This window comes from Elephas maximus, chromosome 7 (assembly GCF_024166365.1).
Source record: "Elephas maximus indicus isolate mEleMax1 chromosome 7, mEleMax1 primary haplotype, whole genome shotgun sequence".
Lineage (NCBI taxonomy): Eukaryota > Metazoa > Chordata > Mammalia > Proboscidea > Elephantidae > Elephas > Elephas maximus.
The window spans coordinates 44,459,276-44,477,657 of NC_064825.1; the positions used below are offsets into that span (position 1 = coordinate 44,459,276).

General features: G+C 41.0%; 1 protein-coding gene across 1 annotated transcript in view; it reads left to right on the plus strand.

The window, feature by feature from the left end:
- The first annotated feature begins 5,285 nt into the window (after positions 1 to 5,285).
- CLNS1A (chloride nucleotide-sensitive channel 1A) overlaps positions 5,286 to 18,382 on the plus strand; it is a 30,642-nt gene continuing 17,545 nt past the window's right edge. The window contains exon 1 of the mRNA XM_049889737.1: positions 5,286 to 5,490. Within this exon, the coding sequence (XP_049745694.1) occupies positions 5,351 to 5,490 (140 nt within the window). The 5' untranslated portion in view covers positions 5,286 to 5,350. The remainder of the gene's footprint in view (positions 5,491 to 18,382) is intronic.

An 18,382-nucleotide genomic window follows, 5' to 3' on the forward strand; every position in this document is an offset into this window, starting at 1 on the left:
TGATACACACATTTTTGGGGGGACGTAAGTCAATCTATGACACGTATCATGCCGTATATTCCATATTATACTGCTTAAAACCCCCCAAAACCAAACCCAGTGCCATCGAGTTGATTCCAACACATAGCGACCCTATAGGACAGGGTAGAACCGCTCCGTAGAGTTTCCAATGAGCACCTGGTGGATTTGAACTGCCGACCCTTTGGTTAGCAGCCATAGCACTTAACCACTACGCCACCAGGGTTTCCATTATACTGCTTAATAAACTATGATTATTTGTCTTATTTTTCTACAGTTTTAGCTCCTTAAAACGGGCACAGTGTTACTAAGCTCTCTTTTTCCCCAATGCCCAGCAAAATGCCTTACATATAAACCCAAAACAACAACAACAACAAAAAGCCGTTGTCGTCAAGTGGATTCCGACTCATACTGACACTATTGGACAGAGTGGAACTGCCCCATAGGGTTTCCAAGGAGTGGCTGGTGGATTCCAACTGCCAGCCTTTTGGTTAGCAGCCAAATGCTTAAACCACTGTGCCACCGGGGCTCCACCTTACATATAGAAGCCACCAAAAAATAATGACAAATCTCATTTGTTAATCATCTAATTATTACATGGTGTTATTGTTCTTTTTTACAGATGAGGAAACTGAGGCTTATAATAACATCATGATAAACAAAGAAATTGAAGTTGTCAGGGATTTTCTTCTACTTGGATCAACAATCAACATCCATAGAAGCACCAGTCAAGAAATCAAATGACTGTATTGCACTGGAGCTGTATTGGTTAAGATCTATGGCTGTTAACCCCAAGGTCAGCAGTTTGAATCCACCAACCGCTCCTTGGAAACCCTACGGGGCAGTTCTACTCTGTCCTACAGGGTTGCTATGAGTCAGGAATCGACTCCACGGCAATGGGTTTTTGGTTTTTGGGGGGTATTGCATTGGGCAAATCTGCAAAAGACCTCTTTAAAGTATTAAAAACCAAAGATGTCACTTTGACGACTAAGGTGTGGCTGACCCAACCCATGGCCTTTTCAAATGCTTCATATGCATAAAAAAACTGGACAATGAAAAAGGAAGACAGAAGAAGAATTTGGGTATTAGAACTGTGGTGTTGGTAAAGAATACTGAATATACCATGGACTGCCAGAAGAACGAACAAATCAGTCTTAGATGAAATACAGTGAAAATGCTCCTTAGATGCAAGGATGGCGTGACTTTGGCTCACTTACTTTGGACACGTCATCAGGAAAGACCAATCACTAGAAAAGGACACCATGTTTGGTAAAACAGAGGATCAGCGAGAACAGGGGAAGCCTTCAATGAGATGGAGTGACACAATAGCCAAAATAATGGACTCGAACATACCAACAATCACGAAGTGGGCAACTTTTCGTTTTGTTAGACATAAGGTCTCATGAGTTGGAGCCCACTCGATGGCAACTAACAACAACAGTTTTTAAGACTCAAAGTCAGTATTCTTTCTACGACAGCTTCTTCTAATTTAAAGATGCAAGTAATGACCCCACTAAGCTTGCATGCTAAATAAACACTCGGTCTCACCGTTTCTTGGGTTACTAGTTACTATTTCAACCAGTCATTTCTGATTTCTATCTGAAAACCAAATTAACAGCAGAGAAAGTCAATTCCCTAAGTCACAGAGTATCCCGTTTGTAATATTTTTGTAATAGATTTAATTTCCTTTTAATGATAAATTAATATGTTTATCAAAGAAAACAAAGAAAAGAAAAAAAAATTAAACAGCAGCCCCACCATTCAGAGATAACCACCATTTTAGTGCATTTCCCTTTAGTATTTTTTATTTGCAGATTAAAAAAAAAAATTATGATCTTTATGAATAAAGATCCTTCATAATAAATTTGAGTTTATAAAACCGAACAAAACACTTCATAATTTGTAAACACCAGATGATCCAGGTGTGCAAGAAGTTTTGAGGGAGAGTGAAGAGCAGAATTTTTGCTCCTGGGTCAGCAGTGGCAGCTGATGGAACATTGGAGGTTTTCAATAGAGAAAGGCAATGGCAACTGAGGAAGCAGTAGCAGGAGAATTGGTACCATTTTGGCCCTAAACCCTAACTGACAGGCTTTGAAATTTATTGTCTCCCAAATTGTTATGTCTGGTCAGGAGATCTCTGGCACCGTATGTTATAATGTCAGCTGCTTTCTTGAATTTAAATTACTGTCTTCTTCAGACTCTTTCTGGCATCTGAAAGAATGAATGCCTGCTAACAAGGCGAAGTTGTGGCATTTATGGGATGATCACCTTTGAAGCCCAGCTGTGAGGAAGACCAGGCCACATCGACAGGCTATGTATAGGTATTCCAGTTGATATCCCCGTCTTAGTTATTTAGTGCTGCTTTAACAAAGACAAATTTATTCTCTCACAGTCTAGGAGGCTAGAAGTCTGGATTCAGGGTGTCAGCTCCAGGAGAAGGCTTTCTCTCTCTGTCAGTTCTGGATGAAGGTCCTTGTCATCAATCTTCCCCTGGTCTAGTTGCTTTTCAGTGCAGGGATCTCAGGTACAAAGGACACGCGCTCCTGGCTCTTCTTGGTTGGTAGTAACGAAGTCCCCATGTTTCTCTGCTCACTTCTCTCTTTTAGATCTCAAAAGAGGTTGACTTAAGATACAACTTAATCTTGTAGATTGAGTTCTGGCTTTTTTTTTCTTCTTTTAATCCTGCCTCGTTAATATCATAGATGTAGAATTTACAGCACACAGGAAAATCACATCAGATGACAAAATGGTGGACAATCACATAATACTGGGAGTCATGGCCTAGCCATGTTGATGCACATTTTTGGAGGACACAATTCAATCTGCAACTGTCCCCAGTGAGGTTCCAGCTGACAGCCACCATCAATTGTCAGGCTCGGAAAGAGGAAATTTGGGGAATCTCTAACCTATCTATTCCTCGTACATATTTTCAACCAGTTCACCTACTTCCAACTCCATCTATCACCCTCAAGGATATAACCTTACTAGATCATACTCTTCTTACTCTCAAGGATATAACCTTAAGAGTAAGATGAGTATGATCTAGTAAGAATGCATACATACAAAGCTTAATCCTTACTATCACTAGAAAGGAGAAATACCTTTATAACCCTATCTAGTTCTAATAGGTGGTGGTTTGTAGTGAAAACTCTGGACTTTTCATAAAAAGGCATGAATATAATTTCTAGCTCAGTACTAGTAATGTAGCATTCATCAGGTCACTTAAGTTCTCTGATTCTGTTTCCTTATCTTTAAAATGGGCATAATAATAGTCACCCTCCTTACTTCACAGAATTACCCTAAGGATCAAAGAAGATAATGAGTGAGAAAGCATTTTTTTTTAAAGTAAAAGACTGTTCAAATGTGAGATTTATTCAGTGCCTACTACTTGTATTAGCCACAGAGATTTATATAAGAAACAGAAAGCACAAATCTTGTTCTTTATATTCTTAGTGATATGCCATAGTTTGCTTTCACAAACATTTACGTGATCGCATCCTTCTGAGCCTAGCACTGTACCAGGTGCTTGAAGACCTCCTTGTTGTAAGTCAGATCCCTATTCTTCAGTTATAAAGCATGGATGAAGTGTTTTGCCATTAGACAATCACTCTTTAAAAACAACACTATGAAAACTAGGTCAAGTTGCTATGAAATTATCAGATACTGGTGTTAGCCAATTTTCTTCCAGTGTTATTTGGGGGATTCCATTTCTGAGCAAAGTGTTGGATGTTTCACTAAGTAACCGGCCACATCTAAATGTCCTTTGGGTAACCTTAAATTTGCCATTTCCCAAATTAAATTTGATAGCTACTCTCAAAACCTCTGCCTCCTCCTGAATTCTCCATCTTGGAGAAATGAACTAGCATCCACTCAATCACTAACTGAAAATTTAGAAATAATCTTTGAAGTAGCCCTGGAATCTGTTCCCATCTCCATCCTTACTGCCATTCTCTCATCTATACTATGGCAACAACTCCCTAATACCCTGCCTGCTCACTGTCTCCCTCCTCCAGCCCATCCTTCAAACTACTACTAATCCCAGTTTAAAAATGTAATCCTAGTTTAAAAATCTAACATTTCCCTAGCTGTTTACAAGATAAAAATTAGATTCCTCACATGTCGGTCCTCCAGGGTTAACAGTCCTATGGCATAGGTATGATCATATTGAAGTTACAGGTAAGAAAAGAGGAACCTAGAAAGACTGAGTGGCTTGGATTCCACTAGGTTTCTCACGCCAAACTCTTGCTCTTGAATTTAATGCCTCAGGTTTCTCATCTGCAAAATTCAATCAATAGCAACTTCTTCATAAAGTTGTCCTAAAGAGTAAAATAATACTGTGTGCGCTGGAGTCTATTCCAACTCACAGCGACCCTATAGGGCAGATGGGGTTTTCTAGACCATAATCTTTACGGGAACAGATAGTCAGGTCTTTTCTCCCTCAGAGAGGTTGAGGTTCAAACTGCCAAACTTTAGCTTAGCACCAGAGCCTTAACCACTGCACCACCACGGCTACTTAAATGAACTAATAACATGGACAACGTGCCTAGAACAGTGCCTGGCACATAACGCTCATTAACCTTATTTTACTATGATGATTTTTAAAGGTTTTATTGCTCTAATGAAGACTGGTGAATTTTTTTTTTTAATCAGCGACCCATCTCCTTACTGACAATAGTCAGCTCTTCTCCCTGAGTTAATTTTACCTCTCTGTGCTCTTTTGCCCACCTGAGACGTGGGGATGCGTCGCTCGTGCAATATGACAGTGTCAGGACCTAGACTGCTGTCTGGTGCACGGCTGTACAAAGTCGATGTGTGAACAACCCCGGGTGAGGCGGGACCAGGAGAGTAAAGCTTTGAACCCAATTAGGAGACTTCTGACATCTAGACATGTGCTGTTTCTACTCCGTGTGTGACCTCAGACAAGGAACTCCACGTCTCGGGCCTCCATTTCCTCTTTTGTAGTAAAAGAGATAATAATACTCCTCGTGCTTCCTCTCTCGCAGGGTTGTTGTGACAACCTCGAAACAAGAGGCGGGAGAAAGCTTCGTCATTCCAGGCCGAAGAGTCTCAAAATGGGGGGAGGGGGAAGGAGAGAAGGGGGGGGGGGGCAAGGTATCACGTGACACACTCGGCAAGGCATCACGTGACAAACTCGGCAAGGTCTTGGGAAACCTCCGAGCGTTTTTCCTAGAACGGCTCATCTCTATGGTTGGCGGCCGCGCAAATGCCTGTCCAGAAGGTTGTTCTTCCGGGGCGATTGCGGCTGCTTCCGGGGCGGGACGCGGCGAGCTGGGTTTACAGTCATCTCAGCTCCCGCCAGGCCCGTATCTCGATGCTCCCTGTTGCAATGAGCTTCCTTAAAAGTTTCCCGCCACCTGGCCCGGCTGAGGGGCTTCGGCAGCAGCAGCCAGATACTGAGGCTGTGTTGGACGGGAAGGGCCTCGGCACCGGAACCCTTTACATCGCTGAGAGGTAGGGTCCCTGTTACCGAGCTCTGGCCTCCTGCGCGCTGCCTTCTCCCTCGCACCGGCGGCGCCGAGGAACAGGAGAGAGACTGCGACCACGGTGGCTGCTGGGAGGGGCAGTGTGTGGTCCGCATCACCTTGGGGATGCCTCTGCTGGGAGGAAGACTCGTTTGTTCGTGTGTCTCCTGCCCCAGAGCATTTCTTTCTCTATTTCAGACGGAGTTTTCCTCCCTGATTGTGCTTTCTATCCGCCTACAAACTGGAGGTCTGGCGCGTGCGTTGCTCCTTACTCATGGGCATGGTTTTGAGTTTCTAGGCCCTGACTTCGTGTCCTATGAACAAGTGCGGGACAGGTTGCCCTGGGCAGGATGTGTAGGTTCAGTACAGGTTGTAGAGGATTTTGAATGTCTAGTTAAAAGAGTTTAGTTTTTTTCTGTAAGTGTGGGTGGGGAGAGGTGCACCCCTGACCCAAGGCTAGGGTCATAATCAAAGGGATCTGACTCACATTTCTTGGCCCTAGAGTGGATTTCTCTTTTCTTTTGCCATCTGAAACGCTTTGTACTTTCACAGTCAGACATGTCTTAAATTGAATACTTATTATCAGCCTTGCTTGTTTTAAAACAAATAACCCCAAAGATGTGTCAGATTCGACCTGCGACTCCCAGGAGTTTATTCTCTACTTGAGGATTAAGTATGTGAACAGTTAAATAAGTTAGCGAAGTATTGGGACTATAACAAGGCAACTGGAGATTAATAGTTAAGTGAGTAGTACAGATAGTGCTGGGGGATGGGGAAGTTCAGAGTAGGGAAGAATCACCGTAAGGAGAGGGGAGGTTGTAGAACAGGGTCTCTTAATTTGGTTTAAATGTAGGGCCTTTAAGGGGGTCTGTGAACCCCAGAAGTTACATGTAGGGTTTGACTGCATTGTTTTTGTGGTCTCTGACATTAGATTCTAAAGGAGTTCAGTGACCCCAAAAAACTTTAAAAGGACTTATTTATAAGGAAGGATGACCTGGAGGGAAAGTAGGATGTATAATATCACTGCTGTCGAGTCGATCCTGACTCATAGTGACCCTATAGGACAGAAGAGAACTGCCCCATAGAGTTTCCACGGAGCATCTGGTGAATTCAAACTGCCAGCCTTTTGGTTTGCAGCCGTAGCTCTTAACTACTACGCCATGTGGGGAGGAAATAGGGAAATATCAATAAATAGGCAAAAGTCCCAGAAACCTTCAAATACAAGGGCAAATTTAGGGCTAGTAGTTGGCTTTGTTTGCAACACGCAGACCCTCAGGGAACTCAGGTATTCTTTTCCCAGGTAGGCGCAGGACTCTATGTATAGACAGACACACTTTTTTCTTCCTCTTTTTTTTTAGTCGTACTTTAGATGAAATTTTATAGAACAAATTAGCTTCTCATTAAACAGTTAGTACACGTATTGTTTCATGGCATAGGTTAATAGCTCTATGACATGTCAACACTCTCCCTTCTCTACCTTGGGTTCCCTGTTACCAGCTTTAGACACACACACTTTTATTTAAGGAACATCTGAAATTATATTTGTTTAAGCAGGTCCAGTCCCATCTTTTCCATCCTCCCTGCCACTCTTTCATCCTTAAAAAAAAAGAGAGAGATGGAAATCCTAGTTACCTAGGTCACCTTTGTTATTTCATGGCCTGACCTTTACCCTAAAAATAGTTATACTCTGCCAGGTATCACTCTTTCCCACTTTCACAAAGTGGTATTCAAATAGAAAACTATGCTTATCATTTTTTTTTCCCCTTTGGTAATCTGCTAAGGGGCTTCAGTTTTTTCACTTGCATGCTTTCAAACTCAACCAGGCCCTCACTCCTTTTTATCCCTTTATTTGACTGTTTCAGATTTCTAATTTCATTGCCCATGTTCATGGCCCACATTTCCATACATTTCCAGCCTCTCTCCCTTTATCCCCCATCCCCTATCCCTGCCCCTTATGTAGATGATGGGAGCTTAAAATTCTCCTTGGCAGCTCACCTTCTCAGTCTTTTTTACTGGGTCAGCTTTATCTCCCTGAACTCTAAATGTTAGAGTGCCGTCATAGTAAAAGCCAAAGATCGGACTTCACAATTGCTTACAAGGCCCTCATGATCTTACTGCCTCCCGCAACCTCTCTAACCTCATCTACTACTTTTTCCTTCAACTGCTCTGTTCCAGACACATTGACTTCCTTGTTTTTCCCCAAAGTTGCCATACATGCACCCACCAAGGTCAGTTTCCAACAAACATGCTGCCATTTTGGTACCTTCGCACGTACTGTTACTACCCCATATGTCCACATAACTTGTTTCTATATTTCTTTCAGGTCTCTGCCAAAAAACCAGCTAGCTTATCAGTGAAGTGTTTCCTTAATCACCCTATATAAATTAGCTCCCCATTCCCATCTGTAAAGTCCCTTTACCTGCCTCTCCTTGCTTTATTTTTCTCCGTAGTACTTACACTATCAGACATATTACATACAATATCCTTTACTGTCAGAATGTGTTGGGTTCTTGAGTAGTTTACTGAAAAGGTTTTTTTTTTTTTCCTATGAATTCACAGCCAAACTAACTCAAATGAGAATTTTCATTAGAACTGGCTGAAGTTTAACGTTTTTCTGAAAATCAATTTCTAGATTGGCTTGGTAAAGAATCTTCATCAATCTAAACTACCCATGTCTAATAGGCATGTCAAACCATGGCATGACCAGAAGAAAATTCCTGTTTTCCTCTTTAAAAGTTGATTCTCCTTCAGTGTTCACTATCATCCTTCCAGTTGTTCACATCAGAAGCCTTGGAGTTATTTTTTGACTTGTTCCTTTCATACCCATGTAGGCAATCCTCAGAAAACCCTGTTGTGTCTGTCATAAAACATAGCCAGAATTTGATGATTCCTCATTACTTTCACTGTTGGAGGGGTGAACAAAGTAAATGTGCCTTCGTGAAACTCACAGTTGAGACCAGGGTTCTTGGGGATTTGTGTCTAGAATTCAGGGTATTCATGAGTTTAGATGGGGGAAAAATTATATCTTTATTTTTGGTAACCTGTAACAAGTAACCAGTATAGTATTTCTTTCAATTATGAATGTAGGCAGCCAACCATGGTAGTATTAGCAGTTATTTGTGTCTTTTTCAACAGTAGAAACCACGATTATATTCATATCAAATTGGAGTTGTGGATACCTGGAAATAATGCTTATGTTCATCATTGCTTTGAAAGTATGGCCATTATTAGACCAGATGCTAGATCTTGTTATTTAATGCAGTAATAAAGAAGCACACTTACAACTATATGACAGATTTGTTTTTATAGCAGTATTTTGATAATAGTGTTTCAATATAATTGGTTTCTTTTGTAATTTTATGTGTTTTATGCACTTAGAAAACATTATTCTAAGAAGGGATCTGTAGACTTTATCAGACTGCCAGAGTCTGTATTAATTTTCTGTTGCTGCTGTAAGAAATTACTATAAACTTAGCTTAAAACAATATAAATTTATTATCTCAGTTTGTAGATCAGAAGTCTGGCACAGCATGGTTAGGGTCTCACATGCCTAAACTCAAGGTATCCATCAGATTGGGTGCCTATCTGGATGCTCAGGGGTTAAAATCCACCCCCAAGCTCATGGAGTTGTTGGCAGAATTTATTTCCTTTCCTGGTTGTAGGACTGAGGCCCCTGTTTCTTTGACATTGGTCCCTTTCGTCTGTCCTTCATATCTCTTGCTTCTCCTTCAGCTGCATCTCTGTTGTTTACAGCCAGAAAAGTTCTCTGATTTTAAGAGTTCACGTCATTACCTTGGGCCCGCCCAGATAATCCAGGATAATCGCCCTATTTTAATGTCAGCTGATTAGTAACTTCAGTTGCGTCTGCAGAGTCTGTTTTGCCATGTAGTGTAACATATTCACAGGCTCGACACCAGGGGATAAAGGTCATGGAAGCCAAAATTCTACCTACCACACAGTCCAGGGCACAAAAAATGTCAAGAACCCCTGGTTTAGAGGGAAATTAAGACATTGAGCAAAGTTTAAGCATTTGGCCAGCCACTGAGTTAGAAAATATGGAAAGAAAAGTAAATTCCAGATGGCAGACAGATAATGAGTTTGGTTTGAACATGTATGGAGGAGTAGTTGGATATATGTGCGTGCGTCTTGGGAGAGTGGTATTAGAAATAATTTGGAAATCATTAGTGTAAGTGCATATACTCAGAGGAGAAGAGGGCCAAGGATAGAACCTTAGGGAACACCTGCGTTAAGAGGTGGATCATGGAAGAAGAGACTTGAAGAAAGAAAAGAGAAGGAACAATAAAATATAAAAAGATCTGGAAAGCATCTGTTGTGTATTGACAAGGAGGTCTTTGGTGGCCTTGGGGAGAGCAGTTTAAGTGGTGTTGGGTGGAGCACAGATATATTCCTAACCCTTATGTAATCCTTATTTCTGTATGCCATCTCTGTTTATTGGTTCTTTTTTCTATATATAAAACTCGTTTTTTTGGAAGGTCTTAAATGCTTTTTTTCCCAATTTTGCAGAATTTAAAACCTGAAGAAAATTTGCAAGTGCTGTTAATTAATACTCATATATGCTTCTCAAAGATTCATCAGTTGTTAGCATTTGCTACATTTATGCCTGTTTGTTTTTCCAAGCTTTTTGAGAATTTGTTGCTGATATCTTGTCACTTCACCTGTGAATACTTTATCTTGCCTAAGAACAAGGACATTCTCTTATGTAACTACTATAAAAAAATGACATTATAACTCCTGTGACTTGTTTAAAAAAAAAAATTATTTCAACTCCTCACTACCCAAAAAAAAAAAAATTTTTTTTTTTTCAATAAAACATTGTAAAAATGCTGTGGGGGTGGTGTGTGACCTCCTCTAACTTCACAAGGGGAAAGGGAAATCAAGATGAACAGCCCAAGACTGATTCCTGTGAGGCAGAGGTCAAACATGCCTCCTGTCTCTGCCGTCTTTACCAGTTCTGACACCAACCCTCCCTCCCATGGCACTCTCTACTTCTCTGTTGAGCTTGGTAATTCATTACAGTGGCCACACAGAACTCACAGACCATACTTATGATTATGGGGTTTATTAAGGAAGTAACAGGTTACAGTTAAGGCTCAGGAATGCCCAGGGTAACAATTGTTACAGTAGGACAGTCTCTTTCCAACTGTGCTTGCACCACGCTTCTCTGGCCCTTAGCCTCTGCCCCACTCAGGCCAAGTGTTACAAAACTGTTTTATCTCTGCCAGCAAGTGCCCAGAGGCACACAACTCTCCCAGCAAGCTTCCTGCCCAAAGGGACTCAGCTTGCTTTCTTCGCCATCTCCTGCTGTCATTTCTTTGCCACCACTTCTTGAGCTGTCTCTCTGTCTCCTGGTTCCAGGAGCTTTTCATCGCAGGGAGTCTGGGTCCAAAAGATATACTGGCTCTTCTTCCTTGGTGGTGGTGGAATCTTCTCCCACCTCTGGAATGGCTCACCTCAAGCTCAGCAAATGGCAAAACTGACCAGTCCCTTTGGTGGGCCACAGTTACCCTATCTGTACAGCTCCATCCAGTCACTTGGGTGGGAATTACAAGACCATGGCGAGAAAAGCCACACCAAAGTGATCCATCTTACCACAAAAATACATATGAAAAAAGAGTATGCTATATATGTATGGCTTAAAGAATTACGATTAAACCAACACCTGTGTATCCACTATCCAAGTTAAGAATACAACATTACTAGTACCTTGAACAACTTTGTCATTCCTCTTTACTTATTGTTAGCCTCACCTCCTGAGCCTCCTCCCATTTTGTTCTTTCCCACTTAGCATTTCCAATTCATAATAGAAACAAGGCCTCAACAAACTGGGGGGGGGGGCTTCCTGGAGGAGGTGACAAATGATGATTAACAAGTGTTGTTCTTGTTGGGTGCTGTCGAGTCAGTTCCAACGCTTAGCAACCCTGTGTACGACAGAATGAAACACTGCCTGGTCCTGTGCCGTCCTCACAATCAATGCTATGTTTGAGTCCATTGTTGCAGCCATTGTGTCAGTGTGTCTCACTGAGGGCCTTCCTCTACTTTACCAAGCATGATGTCCTTCTCTGGGAACTGGTCCCTCCTGATAACATATCCAAAGTATGTGAGACAAAGTCTTGCTGTCTTTGCTTCTAAGGAGCATTTTGGCTGTACTTCTTCCAAGACAGATTTGTTAGTTCTTTTGGCACTCTGTGATATATTCAGTATTGTTCACCAACACCGTAATTTAAAAACGTCAATTCTTCTTCAGTCTTCCTTATTCATTGTCCAGCTTTTGTATGCATATGAGCCGATCGAAAATACCATGGCTCAGGTAAGGTGCGTCTTAGTCCTCGAAGTGACATCTTTGCGTTTTAACACTTTAAAGTCTTTTGCAGCACATTTTCCCAGTGTAATACGTCGTTTGATTTCCCGGCTGTTACTTCCATGGGTATTGATTGTGGATCCAAATAAAATGAAATCATTCATAACCTCAATATTTTCTCCATTTATGATGATGTTGTTTATTGGTCCATTTGTGAGAATTTTAGTTTTCTTTACGTTGAGGTGCAATCCATACTGAAGACTATAGCCTTTGATCTTCATCAGTAAGCGCTTCAAGTCCTCTTCACTTTCAACAAGCAGAGGTTGTGTCACCTGCATATCACAGGTTAATGAGTCTTTCTCCAATCCTGATGCCCCGTTCTTCTTCATATAGTCCAGGTTCTCAGATTATTTGCTCAGCATACAGATTAAATAAGTATAGTGAAAGGATACAACCTCAGTGCACACCTTTCCTGACTTTAAGCCACCCAGTTTCCCTTTGTTCTGTTTGAACAACTGCCTCTTGATCTATGTACAGGTTCCTCATGAGCACAATTAAGTGTTCTGGAGTTCCCATTGTTTGCAATGTCATCCATAATTTTTTTGATCCACACAGTCAAATGCTTTTGCATAGTCAGTAAAGTACAGGTAAACATCTTTCTGGTATTCTCTGCTTTCAGCCAAGATCCATCTGACATCAGTGGTGATAAATGTTTGGTTCCAAATCCTCTCCCAAATCCAGGTTGAATTTCTGGCAGTTCCTTCTTGATGTACTACTGCAACCACTTTTAAAAGATCTACAGCAAAATTTTACTTGTGTGTGATACTAATGATGTTGTTGGATAATTACATATTCTGTGGGATCATCTTTCTTTGGAATAGATATAAACATGGGTCTCTTCCAGTTGGTTGTCCAGGTAGCTGTCTTCCAAATTTCTTGACATAGATGAGTGAGCACCCCCAGCTCTCCCCCTGTTTGTGGAAACATCTCAACTGGTAGTCTGTTGATTCCTGGAGCATTGTTTTTCACCAGTGCTTTCAGTGCAGCGTGAACTTCTTCCTTCAATACCGTCATTTGTAGATCATGTGCTAAGTGGTTGATACCTGATATTGATTTTCTAACCAGAGAACTCCCTTTAGTATTTCTTGTAGTTTTGTTTTGGTTTTTACAAATTCCCTAAACTTCTGTTTATCTGGAAATGTTCTAGTTTTGCCTTCATATTTGAGAGACAGTTTTGCTGGATATATGATTCTTGGCTGGCAGTTTTTTTCCTTCAGTGCTTTATTTGAGTCATTCCTTTGCCTTCTTGCCTGCATGGTTTCTGTGGAGTAGTCCGAGGTTATGCTTATTGACTCTCCTTTGTAGGTGACTTTTCGTTTATCCCTAGCCACTCTTAAAATTCTCTCGTTATCATTGGTTTTGGCAAGTTTGATTATAATATGTCTTGGTGACTTTCTTTTGAGGTCTACGTTATGTGGGGTTTGATAAGCATCTCGGATAGATATCTTCTCATCTTTCATGATATTGGAAGTCTTCTGCCGACAGATCTTCAACAATTCTGTTTGTATTTTCTGTTATCCCTCCCTGTTCTGGTACTCCAGTCACTTGTAGGTTATTTCTCTTGATAGAGTTCTACATGATTCTTAGGGTTTCTTCATTTTTAAAAAATTCTTTTATCTGATTTTTTTCTGAATATATTGGTGCCAAGTGTTTTATCTTCAATCTCACTAATTCTGCCTTCCATTTCCTCAGTTCTGCTCCTCTGACTTTTATTGAGTCGTCTAATTCTGAAGTTTGATTGTTAAATCCTCTGAATTTCTGATTGCTGTCTCTCTCTGGATTCTTGCAACCTATTGAATTTTTCATTATGTTCTTGAATAACCTTTTTAATTTCTTCATCTGCTTTATCCGTGTTTTCCTTGGCTTGTTCTGCGTTTTGCCTGATCTCCTGAAGAGTTCTGTATATTAATCTTTTGTATCCTACTTCTGGTAATTCCAGGAATATATCTTCGTCTGGAAGAGTCCTTGATTCTTTGTTTTGAGAGCTTGTTGAAGTGCTCATGATCTGCTTCTTTATGTGATTTAATATTGACTGTTGTTTCTGAGCCATCTATAAGTTATTGTATTAATTTATTTTACGTGTGTTTACTATATTCTAGCTTTTTGCTTTGTTTTGTTTTGATATGCCGAAATTGGCTGCTTGATGAGCTAGCTTGATTATTTGCACCTTTGAAGCCCTAACGTCGTGTCACCAGATGGCTAGAGCTGTTACGAGGTATATGAGCGTAGAAGTCCATTCACCTTTCTTGTATGGATTCAGGTCAGGTGTCCAGGTAGTTGGTCATCAAATGTGTGGTATAGGCTCTGTCCTACAGTCTTAGAAAGGCAGGGGTGGTTGGTATAGGTACCGGTATCTGGTTGCAGCAGGGGGTCATGCTGTGAACAAGGCAGGGGGCTGACAACTGTCCCCCGAGTGTCTGTGAGGAAAACATGTCCCTGTTTCCTAGAGTGCACAGGTGGGTGGGTTCTGCATCCGGACCATGGGCACCCAATGCTTTTGGTTGTAAGGACTGGGAGCCACTACTTACTCTTGGACCTCTGTTGCAGGTGGCTAGGTGACATGGATGGAGCCACCAGCATTCAGGCCCGATGTGGGTAGATGAGGGCCCTGTTTAATAGGCAAAGTGGTATCAAACATCAAAAACCTACCTTTCCATCACACAGGTCAAACAGTTAAAGTCAGATCTCAATCCACATACACTGTTGTAGTCTGCCAACAAGGGCCTAATCTCCTGAAATAGACCCATACAGGTCCATGCAGGGATGAAAGGTATTCAAAGTCTGTGGAATGTTTGTGCCTGGACAGGAGCTGCTTCTGTCCTGAGCTCCTCAGCCTGGTGGAGCTGACAGATTATCTTTTCCCCCAATTGCTAATTTATTCCTTCTCCAAGGAGGGAATGGCTCAGGACACACAGTAGGACCTGTCTCAGGCCCAGGGAAATCAACAGCCACTGAAGCTGGCTTGGGGGGCTGGAGGCATGGTAAAAATAAAAGTACGTAGCTTTTGCCAAGAGCACTGTTCTTCTCTGGTTCCGGAGGTGTGAGTAGACTGTGCAGCCTGCTGTCTCTCCCTGAGGAAATTGCATCTGGAATGCTACCACCAGCCCTGCCACAGTAGCTCCAGGCGATTGTGCCTGACGGGTGCTGATTCCCACAGGTCTGAAACTCCTCACTGCTTCTGAACCATCTCTCCCTCCCCTTGCCACTCAGTCCGATTTCCTAACTTTGCCTTTGATGTTCAGGGCTCCTAGCTTACCATATATATAATCATTTCACTTGTTTTTTTTTTGGGGGGGGGGTCTTTGTTGTAAGAGGGATCACTGGAAGCATCTGACTATTCCACCATCTTGGCCCTGCTTCCCAGATGCTAAATGGCTGAATGTCAACCAGTTTGTTTTGGTACAGTGACTATGTGTTCCATCTTTTTTTTTTTTTTTTGGTGCTTAAGGTGAAACTTTACAGAGCAAATTAGTTTCTCAGTTAACAGTTTACACACAAATTGTTTTGCGAAATTGGTTGCAATCCCTGAAATGTGTCAACACTCTCCCTTTCCACACCCCAGTTCCTCATTTCCCTTTGTCCATTTTTCCTGTCCCTTCCTGCCTTCTCGTCATTGCATTTGGGCAGGTGTTGCCCCTTTGGTCTCTTATACGTGATTGAACTAAGAAGCACATTCCTCATGTGTGTAATTGTTTATTTTATAGACCTGCTATTCTCTGGCTGAAGGGTAAACTTCAGGAGTGGCTTCAGTTCTGAGTTAAAAGAGTATCTGGGGCCTTACATCTTCTTTTGATGCTTCTTGTTTCGTTCAGTATTTTGCCCATAGAATCCTTCAATATTGCAACTGGAGGCTTGAATTTTTTCCCCAGTTCTTTCACCTTGAGAAATGGTGAGCATGTTCTTTCCTTTTGGTTTTCTAACCCTAGGTCTTTGTATGTTTCATTGTGCTTTACTTTGTCTTCTTAAGCAGCCCTTTGTAATCGTCTGTTCGGCTCTTTTACTTCATCATTTCTTCTGTTTGCTTTAGCTACTTGACATTCAAGAGCAACTTTTAGAGTTTCTTCTGATATCCATTTTGGTCTTTTCTTTCTTTCCTGTCTTTTTAAGGACCTTTTACTTGATTCATATGTGACGTCCTTGATGCCACCCCACAACTCATCTGGTCTTCAGCCATTAGTGTTCAGTGCATCATATCTATTCCTGAGATGGTCTCTAAATTCAAGTGGAATGCAGTCAAGGTCATATCTTGGCTTTGTGGACTTGCTGTAGTTCTCTTCAGCTTTAACTTCAGCTTGCATAAGAGCAATTGATGGTCTGTTCTACAGTCAGCCCCTGTCCTTGTTCTAACTGATGATATTGAACTTTTCTGTTGTCTCTTTCCATGAATGTAGTTGATATGATTCCTGTGTTTTCCATCTGGCTATGTCCATTTGTATAGTTGCCATTTATATTGTTGAAAAAAGGTATTTGCAATGAATAAGTCGTTGGTATTGCAAAATTCTGTCATGCGGTCTTCGGCATCTTTCCATCGCCAAGACTGTGTTTTCCAATCCTTGTTTTTTTTGTTTCCAGTTTTTGCGTTCTAATTGCCAGTAATTATTAATGCATCTTGGTTGCATGTTTGATCAATTTCAGACTGCAGAATTTGCTGAAGTCTTCATTTTCTCATCTTTAGCCTTTGTGGTTGGTGCATAAATTTCAATAGTATTTGTATTAACTGGTCTTCCTTGTAGGCATATGGATATTATCCTGTCACCGACCGTGTTGTACTTCAGGGTAGATCTTGAAATGCTCTTTTTGACAGTGAATACGATGTCATTCCTCTTCACTTTGTAATTCCCGTCATAGTAGACCATATAATTATCCAATTCAGAGTGGCTTATACCAGCCTGTTTCAGCTCATTAATGCCTAGGATGTTGATCTTTGTGAATTCCATTTCATTTTTGACAGTTTCCAATTTTCCTAGATTCATACTTCGTACATTCCACGTTCCAATTACTAACGGATGTTTGTAGCTGTTTCTTCCCATTTTGAGCCGTGCCACCTCAGCAAACGAAGTTCCCAAGAGCTTGACTCCATCCAGATCATTAAGGTGGACTCTACTATGAGAAAGCATCTCTTCCCCTGTTGTAATTTGAATGCTTCCAACGTGCAGGGCTTGTCTTCCGGCAGTATACCAGACAGTGATCCACAGCTATTGATAAGGTTTTCATTGACCAATTTTTTCAGAAGTAGACCGCCAGGTTCTTCTTCCTAGGCTGTCTTAGTCTGGAAACTCCACTGAAACCTGTCCATCATATGTGACCTTGCTGGTATTTGAAATGCCAGTGGCATACGTTCCAGCATCACAGCAACACACAGGCCACCACAGTATGACAGACACACTGATAGAAGCGTGGAGGATTAACAATTAGTCAAGTGAAATATTCCAATTAGATGAGAAACAGCGCCGAGTCTGTTGGAGTGTGTGTGTAAGTGTGTATCTAGGTGTGTGTATTACTTTTATATGTATATGTATATATATGCACACAAAGAGTCTAGCAATTTTTGAGTCTGAGAGGGTAAGGCAGAATGAATGGTAATAGATAAAGCTGAAGAGAAAAGAGAGAGCCGTGTTCGTAAGCCTGGATAGCCCTTAGACTTTGGGTGAGCTATTTTAGGATTTTAAGCAAAGAGGGACAGGGTCAGATTTGATTTTAAGTACATAGCTTCTGAGATATGTATTGAGAGATTTAGAGCTCTCAGACTTATTTTCAGAACTTAGATTTCATAGGAAGTTGACTTTTTATCCAAATAGGAAGGGAACCAGAGGCATGAATAATTCAAAATAGGTAAATTAAAACAGTTATGACTTAGAAGTAATGCTTTTTTCTTATTTCATTCCCAAATTAATTTTAAAACAAATAATTAAGCCAACCCTAATTCAAGACCTCTGTTCCCTTCCCGTCCTGTTTTTTACCTCAAGCGAGGAATAAAAGACATTCATCCTACTGTGCAAAAGCATTAGAATTTAGCAGAAATTTTCTCTACATGTTTACTGACTTTCTAATATTTGCCTTTCCTTTTTGTGACTCATGGTTTCTTTGGAACTGGACATAGTTAATTAGTTGTTTTCATTTTGGAGGGCTTTTCTTCTCAAATATATGAAAAGAGGGCAAATAAAAATCAGATCTTAATTGATCAAAGTAAGTGTTGCTTTTAAAGTGTGCAGGTTACTTCTATCCTGTAGCATGTACAATCCATTTTCATGTTTAGGATTATGAGAGCTCCATAGGGAATGCTGTACCAGTTCTGTCAGCAGTAAGGAGCTACAAAGCAATTATTATATGTTTTTTAAAGTAAAGGCTGTAATTTGATGGGCACTGATTTATTCAATGTGTAGATTTCTGTTTTTCCATATCCCAGTTGAATCATTTTTTTCTTTTTTTATTGTGCTTTAAGTGAAAGTTTACAATACAAGTCAGTTTCTCATGCAGAAACTTATACACACATTGTTATGTG